General features: G+C 37.0%; 1 protein-coding gene across 9 annotated transcripts in view; it reads right to left on the bottom strand.

The window, feature by feature from the left end:
- The window catches only part of ppfia2 (PTPRF interacting protein alpha 2), a 107131-nt gene that overhangs the window by 64579 nt on the left and 25504 nt on the right, over window positions 1-17048 (bottom strand). Inside the window, exon 1 of one of the 9 annotated variants that reach the window (XM_055020367.1) lies at window positions 3638-4083. The exons of 7 other annotated variants lie outside the window; for them this stretch is intronic. In XM_055020367.1, the coding sequence (XP_054876342.1) occupies window positions 3638-3718 (81 nt within the window). In that variant the 5' untranslated portion in view covers window positions 3719-4083. Of the gene's footprint in view, window positions 1-3637; window positions 4084-17048 lie in introns of those variants that run through there. One more of the 9 variants, XM_055020368.1, reaches the window with a different exon arrangement.

Genomic DNA, 17048 nt, shown 5'->3' with positions numbered 1-17048 from the left:
TGTGTGGAGCAGGGTGCAAAACAGCTGGGAGGGAGGGTGTGAGGGGTGCTAAGCTTCCCCCATAGCTGTGTGTAAACTGTGCATGGCTGTGTGTGATATGTCCCAATTAGTCCTTAATGCCTTTTGTTCTTATTGTGTATTTTTAGCTAGTTACATGTAATATACTTTCTCGTTGTGGATCAAAAATGACAGAAAAAGAAAACCCCTAGATAAAATTCCAGCAGGAAAGATTACAGAAGCCGGCTTCTCATCTGCAGATCAACCTGCAGCAGCATTCTGATGTCATGTGATGAGCAGGCGTCACTACGTTCTGCTTCGTACGGGTTAGACAGAAGAGGGCAGGCCCTGACATTTAGTCCCGTCACTATGCAATGCAGCAGGGGGATTTCCTAGATTAAGAATTGGCATGCACTGGACGGAGAAGGGTCACTTACAGTGCACAGTATGTTTTGCAAAAATAAAAATAAAATTTACAGAGAAAAATCCTGATACTATTTCAATTCAGAATTGAATTCATGCCAACCAGCAATGGAGAAAAAACGGTCACAAGCTCATGACGCCTGTAATATACAGCATCCCCTCTAGATGTGTGGGACAATAAAAAGTTGCCTGTTTTATTATATTATAGCATCACTAAAACAGTCACTGATCTCTGTGATACAATGCTGTAAAAACCAACACAGTTTGTGCCAGCGACATTCCCCAGCAGAACAAAAACACTGAACAAGCAGCTCTGTTCTTCCTGAATTATGTTCCATCAGTTCAGCATAGGCCTCAGTATAAATCTCACCATGTGGAGTGAATTACCAAAATAAATGAGAAGCAGCACATTTTAATCATCATGGTCAGGAGCCCCATTTATCTTTTCGGTCAAATGCTTCACATGAACAGTTAAAGGAAGGAAAAAATTCACAATTTTAATGTTAAATGTGTTAGGACATGGTTGGGTTTACAATATATAACTGCAAAAAGACACTTTCTCAAATGCATTCTGGTTTGATAGTCCAGAATTATTCGGCAGCCATGTTTTACTGCAGTACAGATAAGTATAAACATACTTTTATTCATCTATTGAATAAAATTACATGTAATATACAGTCATACCGCCGATTAATATGCATCTGACAATCTGAGCTGAAGTCGACTCCTAACTTTGATTTGACTTTGCCTCGGCTGTAATCAGAGAAGATAGTGAAAGTTCCTCACATAATGGAAAGATTTTGCTTTTGTCTTCCTTGAAATGACATTTTCACAGTAATTGTGTTGCTGAAAGGCAGGTTAATATGTAGAGTATTTATAGAAAATGTTTTGAGATGCAGCAAAAAAAAACTTTATTTAACTGATGCAGAGTAATGTTAAAAAAAATAAAAATAAAAACACCATTGAACAGTTTTCATTTAGATTTTTATCCATTCAACAAAAGCAGAACTCCACCAACCACCTATGAAAGCAGCTAAACTACAACAACCACTATTTTCTTTGGAGTTTTCTTTGGTGATAAGATAACATGAACACTTCCTGCTTTAAAGGAAAATCTTGCAGCAGATGTACTGAACTCATCTCTTGGACTTCATAAGGCAGCAGCGTCTCTGAACACTGAACTAGTGTCACATCAAAGAAACTAAGAAGTTAAGACTCTGCTCTGAGCCAGCTAATATGGCCCAGTGCCTTCAGAGCTTTGAGAACAAGCCTTCTCTCACAGCCAGGATTTGAGTGAATGTCACTCTATACCCAGACCAATTCAGACATAAGAGAAATCGGAATAGAGCATGCCTTATTTCTTTTCCCAGCTAGTCAGTGATGAAACAGTATATGTAATATGTGGTTCATAAATGCAGTTCTAACATATTTAGTATATAACTGTGGTTGCCAAAGAAACAACAGAGTAAGATCAGGACTGAATGAATTATACAAACATTTTACTAATACTCTAAAGGTTGATAACCACTATTTATCAAACTATCCACAACAGCATCTGCTCAGTTGGTTGATGACAATATAAGATCCTGTGCTCAACTTTTCTCCCAAAAAGCCTCAGCGGCTCAAATAAAACATCACAGCTAAAGTCCAGTAATTGGTTTTCTGACAGCAGATTTCAGTAAGATGCATCCATTGTGATGCAGGTAAATTGATGAGATGTATCGGATGTGCAAACCCTCAACTCAGTGCATTCCTTCAGAGTTGTTTCTTTAAACCACAAGCCTGCAAGTAAAATATTGCATTTATTTATGGTTTAAAATTAATGACTAGATTCAACCTGTATCTGTTGCAGCTGATGTGTAATAATGTGGCAGATAAAATATCAGAAGAGGACACAAACACTTCCAGGGAGATGTTTACTGAAGAAATGCTAGTTTGTCTTGAAGATGGTGAAAATGGAGAGGGGCTCAAAGAAACTGTGTATACTTAAAATTACTTACTGGTTGGACAGCTATCTTACTTACAGAAAAATTTAACTAAACAATGTTTTGTGGACTTATTATCTTGAACATTAAGAACATCAATGGCAGCAGAAAATGCTACTTTCACTGATCTTAGAGGTATTTACTGAAACTACAAGATTCCTTTGATTGAGAAATATCTAATAAGTTTACAGGAATTCAGGAAGTCTCTGTTCCTCACTTCACTTCAACCTAAGAGCTGCTCAAGAGAAATCCAGATGCACACAAACGTTGGAAACTATCTATTGTCTGAGCAATACAAAAAGTTGACTTCTTTAAATTTTAAGCTCAGGTAAAAACACAACAAAAACCTGCTTCGATGCATCAGGGTTTTTTTTTTTAAGTAGCTTACAGAACAGGCTTGTATCACTTTCATACTTTCATAGATTTTAATAAAAGACATACACTGAATTAAAAAAAAGTTAAATCCATAGAGGTCTAAACGTCCAATATGCTTGGTGAAGATACCAGAGCACATATTCAGGGTTCTAGTGAAATCCACTCCTCAATACTTGTTTCGACAGCAAAAGTTGGTCCAAAACCGGTAGTCATAATGTTATGCCTGACTGTTATATATTGAGAACACCTTTCTTGCTCCATTGACACAATGAAGCAAAAAGTACTGCCCTGCTCACATGAGTAAGGCAGACAATCAATATCCCAACACAGCTTCATTGCCATGCATTCACTGGCTGAACTAAAATATGCACAGAGGGTCTAAACACAAATCAATGTGGGGCTCTGCATGGGGTGTTTTCTTTTCCTATGAAACAGAATCCAAAACAGGACCAGCAGTAAAGCTGGATAAAGACGATTGTTAGAATAAACCACACAAAGATTCATCCTTAAGCTGCAGATGATCATTATTTCCAAATCGGTAATGAGGCATCCCCTTGTATTTTCCATCTTAACATATCTGTAAACAATACCCTGAACACTCAATCATTTCCATGTTTTACTTTGGTGAATTCAAAGCCAATCAATGTTTCCGGCTTCACTTCAACTACAGACTTCAAGCCAATTCCCGCAATCAACAACGAGCACCAATTACAATTCTGCAACAAAGTCTTGCATAGTAGTATATTAAAACAACAATGCACAATTTTTATTAAAAGAATGAAAACAGTTAAATTAGCGTAACCAGAAAGAAGAAACAATTTGACGCACAGACACACAGGAACCAGCGGCTCTCTTGCCTGAAACGTGTAAAATCTCGTCCCATTCGGTGGATGGACCTTCGGGGAGTTTGTCCCCGAACTCATATCGGAGAAAATCATAATTCCTCCACGAAGAAAACAACCCAAAACGTATCCGTCCCCCCTCCTTTCTTCTGATCAGGCGAACGAAGAAATCGTTCAAAGGAAACTCGAAAAACAATCCGAGACAATGACTCGGATCAGCCGCTGACCCGACGCTGCGCTCCTGACATTACAAGGTGGAGAGAGAGCTCCGGCGAGATGCGCAGCGCTCCGCAGAGGGAACCAACCCCGCCGATCATGAAGGGGACTGCGAGGAAATCCCTTGGTCTTCACACCTCGCCCCCTTCACCAGCAGGTGATTAATCTCGGTGGGCTTCTAGCGGGTTGAACGGAGAGAAGGAGCGAGCGGAGCCATGCTCTCCCCATGCCCGCTGCAAGCTGCTCTGCTGGCGGCGCCGATGGCTCCGTCTGTGCGCGGATTATCGCCTCCCCCCCCTTCAGGCTTCACCAATAATCAGTCAGAGCATCACAGCCGCTCAAATTAGGAGAACACACATTCCTTGTTTATGCACTGTAAATATGTACTGTTGTTTCAGAACAAACAAAATCCAGTTTGTTTGTTTTTCCCATTATTTGATAAAGTAGAATAATATTTTAAGGTACGAGGAAGAAGACACTCCTGGGTCAGATTTCTGTTTGTTTTGAGCCAATACATATTTTGCATGAGGGAATAGATGGTTTAAAATACTCAGAAGACATTCTGGTACTAAGAATTTGCAAGGTAAATATTAAACCTTGAGCTTTAATAGAGAAATAGTGGTTTATATTTCTGGGGTCCACTTGATATCTGAGGTCCACAATTTGGATTTGGTAATGACCTGCAACACAACTTAACCATGACTCACTTCTTAACTGCAAAACAGTGGCATGTGTTCACAGATAAACTCTGAATGCTAGTAGTTTGTTATTTTTTGTACTCTAGAGTTGATTTGTGCTGCTGTATAAATCCTACATTTGAAAGATTTGCTTATGGCGTGGGCCACTTCTGTTTCAAACTTTTCATAAAAACACAAACTACAAACGTGTTTTTGTCCTACATGTTTTTTTAGTGTGAAAAATTAAGATTGACTAATTTTGTTGTGTTGAATAAAAGATGGATTTCAAAGTTGAGGGTTTAAAATGTTTTCAAACCATTCACAGGCCTCCATCCTAAATGTTTACATGTATTTTTGTTTTGCTAAAACTAGTCAAAGTCAAATGTTTAACCGTGTTAGAAGTCCACATGCCACTCGCAGCCTCACTTTAAAACTCCTATGTCTGCAGCAAATTACATTACACAATTGCATTATTTTCTTTGGTTTAATGAAGTATTCACAGTAACTCAAGTATTCATATTAAATGCTGATGAGGAGGGATTTAACTATTTGATCAAATTAGCTGTGATTGAGTTATGAAATCCACTTTAGTCTGGAAAGGAAAGTCAAGGAAAAGCCCTTCAGTTCATGCTGTAGCTTGATTTTGTGTTGTTAGACACAGCTCAGATTGAGTGGTTTGACCTTGAAGCTCACCCGTAACTCTTTGGATTAGACTTCAAAGAGATGGTCTTGATTTGGTGCCTTACCAGCATTTTATAGAGGAGAAGCAAAAGTTTAGATGATGTCACTCTCATAAATTCATCCATGGTGCTTTACAGAAAACTACACACATTCACTCACATGTCAAATAATGAGCTAAAAGCTGTTCATGAAACAGCTTGAACCACAAGAGGAAGGGTTGCTCTCACTTTAACAATGTTTAAAAAAAATAACTGTACCGATGTTTTTGAGTCATTTAGCAGAGCGCAATGTTGGGATCTGTTGACGCCAGGAGAAACGCCAGGAGACAGGAGACACTGACTTTCTGATTGGCTTATGAAATCTGAGGACAGTCCACTCAGAGGCATCCTCAGGGCAGCGAGGTCAGCTCAGTAATAACTGTCATAAACTTAACAGACGGACCACAATTTGCAAAGTCAGAAAAAAAAGCAGAGAAGACTGAAAACTGTATCTAAAAAGAATGCATATAAAAAAAAGTCAGGAAATGATTTCATTTTCTTTGAAAGAAGGAGGAAAAATTGGCTAAAATCAGGTGAAAGCACAAAGATTTGCAGCAGCTGCAATATTCTAAACTGCACATTGTTCTAATTTGATGGCAAGTTTGTTTCTACCTTTGTTTATCAACTTAAGGTAAAGGTTGATAAATCTGAGAAAACATAAATAATTTTTTGTCAGATAAACTGATTTTTTGTGAATTTAAGAGGCAATGATAGTTTTATGGTTCAATTTAGAAAGATAAAAAACATCCAGATATATTTTCTATAAATGTAAAAAACAACCTTGTTTTGTTTTGAAAGCTTTTCAGGTGTAGTTCATACTGAAATGTGTCCTCCTGCACTCCTACTACATAAGGTTCTTTGTGCTTACAGTGTACTGATTTATGACGTAATTATACAGATGTGCAGTGGGCGTGGCTTAGTGCTCATCACTCATTGGTTGGAGGCTTTCCATCCTCTCAGTGTTTCCTCTGGCTCTCGCTGCTTTGTGTTTTACGATTCTCAGAGTTGCCAAAGCCTCACAGATAATAAATTACATTTGGCAAAAAAGACTGACACCATTAATGCAGCATTACGCAAAATAAAATATATTCCTATTTTAAAAAGTGAATGCAAGTTCTGAGTAGAAATGTTCCTTCTAAAAGTTCATCTTCATCTGGTCCAATCAGAGAATTTTGTGCAAATACAGATGTGTTTTCATTCATTAAAATTCATGCATGCCTTCATCTCTCCTTCCATTTAAATCCTTAAAGAAAAAAATCCACAAATATGCGCCTTTTATCCATCGAAGAACTAAAGCAATTTGATTTTTGACTGACAAGCCTGTGTTTGAGCCATTTGTGGGGCTAATCTAAATAGCCAACCTGATATTCCTCTAATGGAGAAAGCATTTTTTTTTATCAAAACAAAATACGGTCAATGGTTTCTTTTTAGTAACGCTCTGCAGTGACCCAGAACAATGACGTGACGCCACATATAAACATGACGCTTGACTGCGGTTACCTGAGGAAATGCTGTTTATCTGGATCATGTGTTATTTTCTTCCGTGTTGCATGTAAGTGTTTCTCAGAGCATTTAGCAAGGAGCCTGTTTGGCCAAGAAACCACTTAAGCTGCAAATGGGCTGCAAACGAGACACAGAGAACAGCAACACAGCAATCGCAGCTTCATCTTCCAAGAAAACACAAGTTGGTGTTATTTTCTAAAAAAAAAAGGTAAACTCAGAGTTAAGGTTTCTTTATTCCTAATGAATACAGCAGAAAATTAGTACTGTGCATCATTAAATGTTAAAATGACAAAAAAAAATAGAAGTGTGATATTTTCAAATATTTGCTTGAATAATTTATTCCTCTGTCAATTTGATCAACTTAAATTTTGCTAGGGTGCCCATAACCTTTTAAATATGAGGAATTAAACGTTGAAACAAAGCATTTTTTAGCAAAGCAAAATCTTTCATAACCCCAATTCATTTTTTATCATCCCAAACTCAACAAAGCACAGCACAGAGAGACAATGTACTTCCATCTATTCTGTTTTCTGCTTCTTTTCTAAACTTCATTAATGAAGTTTAGATATTTGTTTAAAAAAGCACAGCGCTCCTCTCTCCTGCATGGTTTAAAAGCCCCTAGGAATCCCAAGTTATTCAGTGGAAAATGTGATATGTTAGAGTCAGATTACTTTGTTGTCAACGTAGTTTGCACACAGTGTTGAACACAGCGTGCTAACAAGCTGACTGGAGACTTTGTACTTTACGGTGACGAGGCTGTGCAGTCATGAACTGTAGTTCCTCGAGATCCCAAGAGAGTTTCACTGTCAGCGAATCCAAACGGTGAATCAACAACCTTTTCTAGCTGGAGTCAGATCAGAGAAAGAGACAAAAAACTCAGAATTTACATAGACAGCAGTAGATTTTTCAGAGGGAATCTTTGTTTTCTTTGTACATAACTTGCATCATAGTTCAGTCTCTTGCAGAAAATCATTACAGGCTCTGGAACATTGTCACCTTTCACTAACCGACACACATATTCCTAATTGGGTTTTATGTTCTGCTCTAAATTGGACAAACTGTTAATATTATTCATGCCAATTAGTATGCCAAATAGTTTTTTTGGGTAAAACAACATTTTCCAGAAGCAACGTCATTCCTGCAGCACCAACTCTCGTTATTTTTAGTCAGCTATGGTTACTGCAATAAACGAAAAGGAAAAACTTCCACTATATGCACAGCTTTCAGTAATAGACCTTCCCTAAAGTACAGGCTTCTGGAAACAAATGCCTGAAGCAGAGCAGCAGAGGCATATTGATCGTGTCGGAAGGGATGTGTGGGCAGACAGCTGTAATGGATGCCATGCCTCTCCTGTCACAGCTGAAACATTGGGGAGGTATCGTCAAGGATACAGTCTGAGTGAACAAAATATCTGCCGCAGTCAATACAATTCAACAAATGCAATAAAATACTGCTTGAGAAAAAAAGGCAACACTTTAGACGTTTTTCAAACATCTAAAGTGGTTTCCCGTAATAAAATGGTATTGAACCACACAAACACTGCATGCAACTGGTGACTATAGAAAATGGATAAACTTTTTTGACTTTGGCTTTTGTGAGTGGTGCACTAATTTGTGAATAATCCTTCAAAAAACGTCATACTCTACAAATTGTTTTTGTAATTGTCAAGACTTAAATTCACTGATAAATTAGAATAAAAGGAGAAACATCATTGTGATGGATTATGAAAATAACACCAGCTCAGCTAATCAGCAACCAAATATAAGCCATACATCATGATAAAACGTAACAGGCTGATTGAAGTTGTAAATAACTCAATATGTGAATAAAATCACAGTAAATACCCTAACTTATATAATGATCAAGGTTTAAATAAGCAAATCCATAAATAATTAAATTACCAGAGAGGTGAATTCACCCAGAATTTGTTGTAAATAAGCATGTGTGCTAAAGGGGAAGGACAAAGACAAGCAAGAAAAAATAAAGAAGCCAATTAAGATGATTAAAATGAGGAAAACACGTGAAGCTAAAGTCAGAGACATAGGCAAAGGGATTTTATTCCTCAAATACAACAGAAAGAAATACTGAGAAACAACATTTTCTGCTAAGATGTAGCATAATTCAGCTGATACACTTTGTTGTTGTAGTTAGCTACGGCTTCAGGGTTTAAAGTTTAACACTGTTATAGTTTGAAAACTACTGGAATCTTTTCTTCATACAGTTGCTTTAGTTTGAAGTCCCTTTAAAGAAATGCCAAAGTCCAGGAATGATCTTTGCTGGCTCCTCCTTAATGTTGCGTTTTGCAGTAAGTGGACATTTACAAGCTTATGTTAGTGTAGCTTCAATGCAAGTTGTTTACATAAATCTGACTCCATTTACAGTTTGAATATCAATCAGTTGTTTCCATCAGAGCTACAAAAGAACCACTGATGACATGTTTTCTCATTGAAATCTGGGCACAGATTTTGACAGCCGGTCGTCATTTGTAAACAACCTTCTTGTACGATATAGTTTAGATGGAGAAAGGTTTTGACAGGATTTAAAAATCACTCGGGACGGGCAACAGGGGAATCAAACTTGCTGCTATATTTAGTGTTTAGGGTCATGTCAGGGTTTATCAGGCTGGTCCCTGGTTGGCCAAAACCAGGGACAGTACCTGACCACAAGTACCAAAGGAAACGGATCTGACTCACGTGGCTTAAAGGGAGACAAACAACCCCACTACAAAAAGAAAACTGGAACAAAAAGGTTTCCAGCCAATTATTTTAAAAAAAAATGTTGGCAAGTGAAGAACAAACATATTGTGTCTGTTTTAAATTGGCTTCAATACTCTTGAAGCAGTTATATTTAGCTTGATAGTGCTATATTTAGATTTTAAGGACTACCCACTGTGCTAGTGGTTCGCTTATACTTAAAATCACAAACACACATACAATGACTCTAACTCAAAGTGAGTTTGGCAGAGAGAGTTGTAGTAGGTTTTCAATCATGTCTCAGTAAAATTACATGGCACTGGAAGCGAGACCGAGGATGAGGTGTCGCTTAGCAGTTCCAAAGAAACATGCTGAGTCGAGAGAATAAGCTGTCATATCACTTTTTAAAATGTAGTTATTCATGAGTATGTGCTGACTTGTAATATCTGGAAGATGTTAAGCTATCTTGAGCATGGAGAAAGACTCTGAGTCACTGATGCAGAGTGGATGTATATAAATTGACCCCTTTCATCAGTGGATCTGATTAAATAGGGTCTAAATATTATACAGTGCATATAGAAAGTATTGACATCATTGGATGTTTTATCCTTTTTAAAACCTATTCATAATCAACAACATAATTTGGCTTTTTTATATTTTACAAAAAAAACACATTTGCAATAAATACTGATTTCCACATGACAATTAAATTTCAAAAATTGCATAAAATAAATAATTGCTAAAATATTCAACCTTTTAAAAATGACCAACCTAATTCATCAGAGGTCCTATTAATCAATACTATTAGTTTCACATTGAGTGGAATGGATTTCACCTGACCTCACCTGAATCACAATTAAATTACTTTAAATAAAATATTTGGTGTGATGAAGGTGGATGTAAAAAATAAAACTAAATCATGAATCTTGTCAAATTTAAAAAGTAATTACTGCACCAGTTATATTACAGCAACTCGCTGAAAAAAGGATGTTTGAATTTGTTGTTTTAGCTAAATGCACTTTTGTAATGACAGTTTAATGAAAGTTTTAAAAACTTGTCTGCTCTTGTTTACTTCAATTTTCACCCAAAATGGTTTAAAAAAAATCATGCATTTAAAAGCCAATTTGATATATTCATAGAGGAGGACTTAAGAGAAGAAAGCTTAAGAGCATTATGCAGAAGTCTAAAGTCTGCAGACATAGAGCCAGGTGTTTTTTCTTCAAAAATGTGTAAATAAAGTAATATTTTTCATCCATAAAGATCAGTTTATATTCAAGCCCTGAAATTGGTCTTGCAAGATGTTATAATTTGCAGATTTCTCAAGTTGACTCCTTCTGCTGACCCAAATATGGCAGGAAACTAAATAAATACACCACTTTACATACTACTTCAAGCTGACTGATAAGAAAAAAAAAAAGATTTTAATAAATACCTAAGGGGAAAAACATTCTTGGAATGAACACAAACTCTAATTTGGTTATATATCTGGTTAAGATCACACACAAATTTGAATCTTTGATTCTGCCTGAATGAAGCTTCACACAGATAAGCCGGTTGCCTTCAGGGATCCGAGAGCCTGTGCTGCAGCCAGTCAGGCTGCTCTGAGGGAGCCGACCCGTCATACATATTAACATTCCTCAGCAAAGCTCTCCATACCTGAAAGCCCTTTCTGCAGCACTTCTGGGAGTCACCACAGTGATGACAAGTTGGTTGGCAGGTTAACTGGAGACATTATAGAGCTTTAATGAGCATTTATAAATGCACAAATATGCAGTGCGCTGACAGCGCTCAGAGCTCTGAGGGGGCGGATGATACCTCCCACATGCTGTCCTGAGCAAAAATAACTAACAGTGTTCATGATGAGGACGTATAATTGTTCTCAGATACTAGAAACTAAATCCAACTAAACGCCCAAGCAGCATCCTCACATCATTCCTGCAGGCCGTAGGGCACAGGATGCGAACGCACTTCAGTTCTGCAAACGAGACCCGCAAAGGAGTGGAGGAGGCGCTGATTTAATATTTAAATACATTTAATGTAGAATTTTACAAAAGTAAATTTAGAGATTCCAGTGCTGAAAATCAACCTCAAATTAATTTCTTTTACCACTTAAAATTTTTTCAATTTTAAAAATAGTTTTTATTTATTCATTGTGGTTTTATTCTAAAATTGCCTTTACTTGGTTATTTTCTGGGAAAGTGCTCTCAATTGTTGAAAAGCAGCTGTAAACAAATATTTTATTGTTTAAATCCTCAAACTGTTTATTTAATTTGAACACTGACATATACTAACCTACCTTATTGTGGAGAATTATCACTCTCTAATTTTAATCCTCATGTTTTTCTTCTCTTTAGAAAATCTGCACAAAAACAATGGTTGCTCCATTTTTCACATATAACATTGTTTAATGTGCGATCATTTTTGTAATTGCATTCAATCCAAATAAGACCTAAAAACCTGGACTGCAAACATCACTGAAGTCATTGACATCTTCTCTCCAAACACATTTTAGTGCTGAATGTCATAAATCCTGATTTATTAAAGGTTCAAACTAAGTAAGAGAAACACATTTTAGTCACTAGGGGAGTCTTTGTATCTACCTGGAAGCTGAGAGGCTCTAATAGAAACAAACCGCGCCACACAATGACCTCGATATTGACACGATCAATCTTCCCAGCATTTACGAGCGCTTTTCTTTTTTATTCGCTAGATGTGCGTCTTTTCTCCCTCCCACCCGTTTTTCCCCTGATTGTTTTTACTTTATTTGCAAGTTCAAACTCATCAGTCTTCTCCAGCCACACAGGAGGAAGGAACAATCTCATAACTCTCTCATTACCGCCCCCAGCCTGGTGGAGAATCCTGCTGCCGCCGCTGCTGCTCACGCTTAATGGCAAACCACGCTTTTGGGACATACGATGCCACTTCTGCATCAGTTGTGTCTCTGAAACTCGTTAAGTAATGCAATAGGAGCGCAAAGAAAACAAGGTTAAAGTTCTGAAGAAGATGAAAAAAAGGGTTTAAACTGAGCTCTTGTAATATTTAGGGGCTGTGCTTGATGAGAGCGGAAATAAAAGCAACTTTTATGAGAACTTTGTGAGAAGAATTCACACAAGTAAAACCAAAGTCTCACAGCCACGGTTAGTTAAAAGTTTGTCCTTAAATAACGTAGACATCATTAGGAGGGAAGATAAATGCTGCAGAAATAATCACAGCAGAGCTGAAGGATGGGAAACAAACCTGTTAGACAAAGAAGGAACCCAGTGTTTCTGAATGGACCATCCGTCCTGTGCAAGTTCTGTCTTACAGGTAATCACCAGCGTTAATTAGCAATCCTGACAGTCCAAACAATCTTATTCTAAAGCACAAAACCTCGTTAGAGCTCCTTCTACCTATCAGCATTTTCATGCAGTTTCAAAAACAATCACACCTCCGAACAATAGATGCAGAAAGGCATCAGTTTCCCTTTTTATTGACAGTGGCTGTTGCTGCTCACCTGATAATTATTGTTATGAATTCACAAATAGTCCGCTCACACAAATGACCTGTGATTTATGGCTTTGATTTGCACAGTAGCGGAGAGGCAATTCATTTTCTGCAGCTTAAAGTGTCAAGAGAATTACTTTCAAGAATTATCACAGGCTGTTTCCCTTTGACGAGATCAACAGATCCGTTTGATAAATGCTTGAGGAGACTCAGACGGAGTGAGGCAGTATGTTGGGGAATAAACAGCTCCTTTTATCGCAGAAATGAAGGTTAGGTGTGCAGAGAATCTGAGCGGATGTCTTGTTCAACACCACCACCTGCTGGGCAAGATTTTACAGCCACTTTATGTAATCTGGAGAATGTGATGGCAAGCGCATCATTGCTAATGATTAACACAGAAGTTTTTCCTCAAGTTTCTGGGATTTGTGATCTCCTAAGAAATAAGGAAGAAGATCAAATTGAATGCAGATTGTCCTGAAGTTAATGTCACTAAGACACTTTGATGGGGGAAAGACAGTACAAAATGAAAAAGGACCTTAATGTTGCTAATACAACTGTCTAATTTTAATTTTAATTGTTAAACAAATGAAAACTTAAGTCAATTGATCCCTCTTCAAAGCATTCTTTATAAATCTTTTATAATTCCTTAACTGCTTCATATTTTACTTTCTTAAGGTTCTCTTGTATTTGCTATTAGCTTTGGGAATTATAGATATTTCAGTTTCTGTCAAGCTGCAATTTGTTTTTTTTTTCTACTTTTTATTGATTCAATAAAAACAAATATTAGCTCTTTACAAACAGCCAAAAGATACAGTATAAAATTGCTTCCTAATTAGTAAACTATGTGTCGTTATTGATTTCTATTTTTACCTTTTCTTAACTTTTTGATTTCTTTTGACTGTGATGCCCCTTTTGGCCACCAGATGGCAGAATTGCGCAAAGGTTTCCAGCAGCACACAAAAGCAGAATTAGGAAATTGCTAATTAAAAACAGTCAAAGATCTGCTGATGGTTTTAGGTTTGTTGCAGCTGTTACAGGGACAGTTCAAAGCAAATATCACAATTGATGACTTTGGATTTTCAACAGCTTTATTGTTGTTTTATTTCTAAGTTTCACTTTTGCTGCTCGCATCCAAACAGGAGCTGCAAATCAGAGCAGACCAGAAGCCGGCGCTTTACTTTTTTATTTCTGGGTTTATTGTTTTTGCCAGAATTTGCCATCACAAAGAGAAACAAAATTACCCAACAATCACTGTTAGAGAACTACAGAAAGACATCAGTTCCACTACAGTTGACTAATTAGAGATTAACTGATTTTTTAAAAATCCATCTTGGCCAGAAGTGCCAATAACTGTAGACGGTGCTGTATGCAGGTCATTTATGTAAATTGTTTTATAATACTTTTTATCTACCTTTGATGAGAAATAACGTGGATCCACGGGACGGATGGAGTGAATGGAGAGAAGGAGAGAAAAAAGAAAACAAATGTTCAAAAAAATTAAATTATTAAAAGATTTTAGAGTCTTAATTTGAATAAAATAATCTGTGCTATAAATGTAAGGCTTGGCAGCTGTTATGACTTACTAAGATTGGCAGAGTTGTCCATACAGCACTGAAGGAATCAGCTGAACTAATGTTACAGATTCTACAAATAAAATAGGAAAACATGTTTCTGTCTACTTTGAACAACAAATTCCAGAAGTTTTTTTTACAGCTTTAAACTTTGCACTTTAGTTTTCTTAAGAAAGGCTCCCAATCTGTCATCTTCTTCTCCCTCTACGATCAGTTCTTGTCTTGTAAGTGCTTGTTTGTGAAGTTGGACATGAGCAGCCCGTCCTCAGGGGACAGTGGGAGTGGAGAAAATGGGAAGGACGAGAGAGGATGGGGCCAGAAGCAGAGAACACACCTAAATAACACAGGAGTGTGTCGTTTCTGTGTCAGTTTGTCACGCAACCTTTGAACCTTGATTTTACAAACCACTCCATGTGTATGGCATGTTCTTTCACAGTAAATGAAATCTTATTCACTTATTACACTGATTTTGAATTTATTTTTATTTGTTTATAATTTCTGACTGGTGACGTAAGATGAAACTAAACTTTTCATGTTGCCTTGGAATAAAAAATGTTATTAGTTTTAAAGTAAAATGACATACAATTTAAAAAAGAAAACATTTTTTTTTTTTACGGAGATCCAAGAGACGAAGTCGTGACCTCTACACAATTTAAGTCTGATATCACATGAAGACAAACAACTCAGCGAGAAAAGCTGTTGGAATCTTGTTTTAATGGTTAGAGCAATCTTGAATGAGAATCGTTTTATAATACTGAACTAAAACCCCTGAAGCACTGTTTTTTTTTTCTTTTTTAAAAGAAAATTACATAAATGCTGCTAAGCAGCACTAAACAATATTCCTGGAAAGATTTTTGATATGATAAAAAGGATATTTATATAAACAGCACAATGAGCTTTTGACCCGAGGGATTAATTTTAACGTTTGCTCAGATGTGATATGCATGACTTCTGTACCTCATGATGCTACAGTTCTGTCACATGATGATTCTCATTAAGCACATCAAGAAATCTGCACTTTCTTGGATCCGTTCACATGTTACAGAAACTACATGCTTAAAATTAACTATGAGAATTTCTCCAATCAACAGCCACAAAAACAGCAACATTCCCATAGTGTGGAAGACCCTTTATTTTTCCATCCCTTCTCAGAAATGTCAGCCTTTTCACTGATACACTGCTTCACATGCTTTCGACCATTTGGCATTTAAAAACGGTGTTGACATGGACAGCTGAGCCTTCCAGACTCTTAGCATCCAGAGTTCCCATGAAAGATTAAATCAGAGCTAAAGTGAAGAGCTGTGGGTTGCATGCATAATGTATCTGTAATAATGAGGTGAATTTATAAAATGACCAATGTCAGCGCAAAGGTCAAGTTTCACTTTTTACAGCATTTACAAGCTCTAAAAGAATAATATCTAACATTTGTAGTTGGTGGTGGGGATATTAAAAATAAATGTATAGCTACAAGTGTTTAGAACAGTACAAGTCTCACCAAAGCAGAAATAAAATCTTACTAGGAGACTAAATTTTATACGTTTTAACACAGTTCAATAGAAAAAGTCATGTTTTATTAATAAGAAAGTAAAAGTTTGTGGGTTGTAAAAGTGATTAATCCTTTCTGTTTAGGCGTCCCTATTATTCACTAACTGAACTGCAAGGACACTGGGGATGCAGAAGAGTTTCAGTGGCGCTAAAGAGGTCGACTTTATGGCGGGCCAATTCATCACATGTAGTTAAAACAGATATTTTCATACACTGCATTAAAAGACGGCAGCTTCTCAGTTCCTGACAATAAATCAGACCAAACGTTTCCTGTTTTCGGTCAGCTGGGATTACCAAAATAATTTATATTTGATAATGGTCGGATAATATAAGATAACTGAAAATATTAATTATCTTTTGCCTTGGTAGTTTTAAAAATATAAATGCTTTTAAAATGTGTGTATTCTCTCAACTAAAGTATTAATCAAAATATGTCTTGGATAACGACTAAGCCATGATGGATGCAGGCGCAGATGGAGAAGCTGCAGGAAATGGTAACAATAATGAGACCAAATCTATTTCAGTTCCTTCTTTCATGTTTTAATTGGTGCATATTTGCAAGTTTTAAAGTCTGGATATGACGCATCCTGTTTGTGCCACGCGGTATCTCAGCCCAAAACTAAACATCTGTCTTTTTGACTACAGAGTGATGTGATGATTTTTCCTAATAAATTCAGGCTCTAGCAAATATGTTCAATTAGAAAAGGAAGGGTAGTTGCATTTTATGCAGTAGTTTTCAATGCCTATTCAAATGCATGTCGGTAGGGCGAGATGAGGCAGAGATGAGTCATGAACCTCACCGCTCGCGCGTCACTGATGCTCTGGCACCGCAGCCTGCCACGCTTTTCTGACAAATAGTTCAGACTAATTCAGTTTCCAGGTCCGACATGGAGCCATTTGGTCTAACCTCTTAATATTGACTGACTGAAGGTGTGCAACTGGCTGTTTTAAACTTATTTTTTGGAATTCAAGCCATATCTGGGAGGCAGTAAGTGACACTGATCCACTCATCGTCAATA

The sequence above is a fragment of the Poeciliopsis prolifica genome, unplaced genomic scaffold, assembly GCF_027474105.1.
Source record: "Poeciliopsis prolifica strain line A6 unplaced genomic scaffold, Auburn_PproV2 SCAFFOLD067, whole genome shotgun sequence".
Lineage (NCBI taxonomy): Eukaryota > Metazoa > Chordata > Actinopteri > Cyprinodontiformes > Poeciliidae > Poeciliopsis > Poeciliopsis prolifica.
Note: the sequence above shows the minus strand (reverse complement) of the source record. Positions and strands in the feature narration are given on the sequence as shown.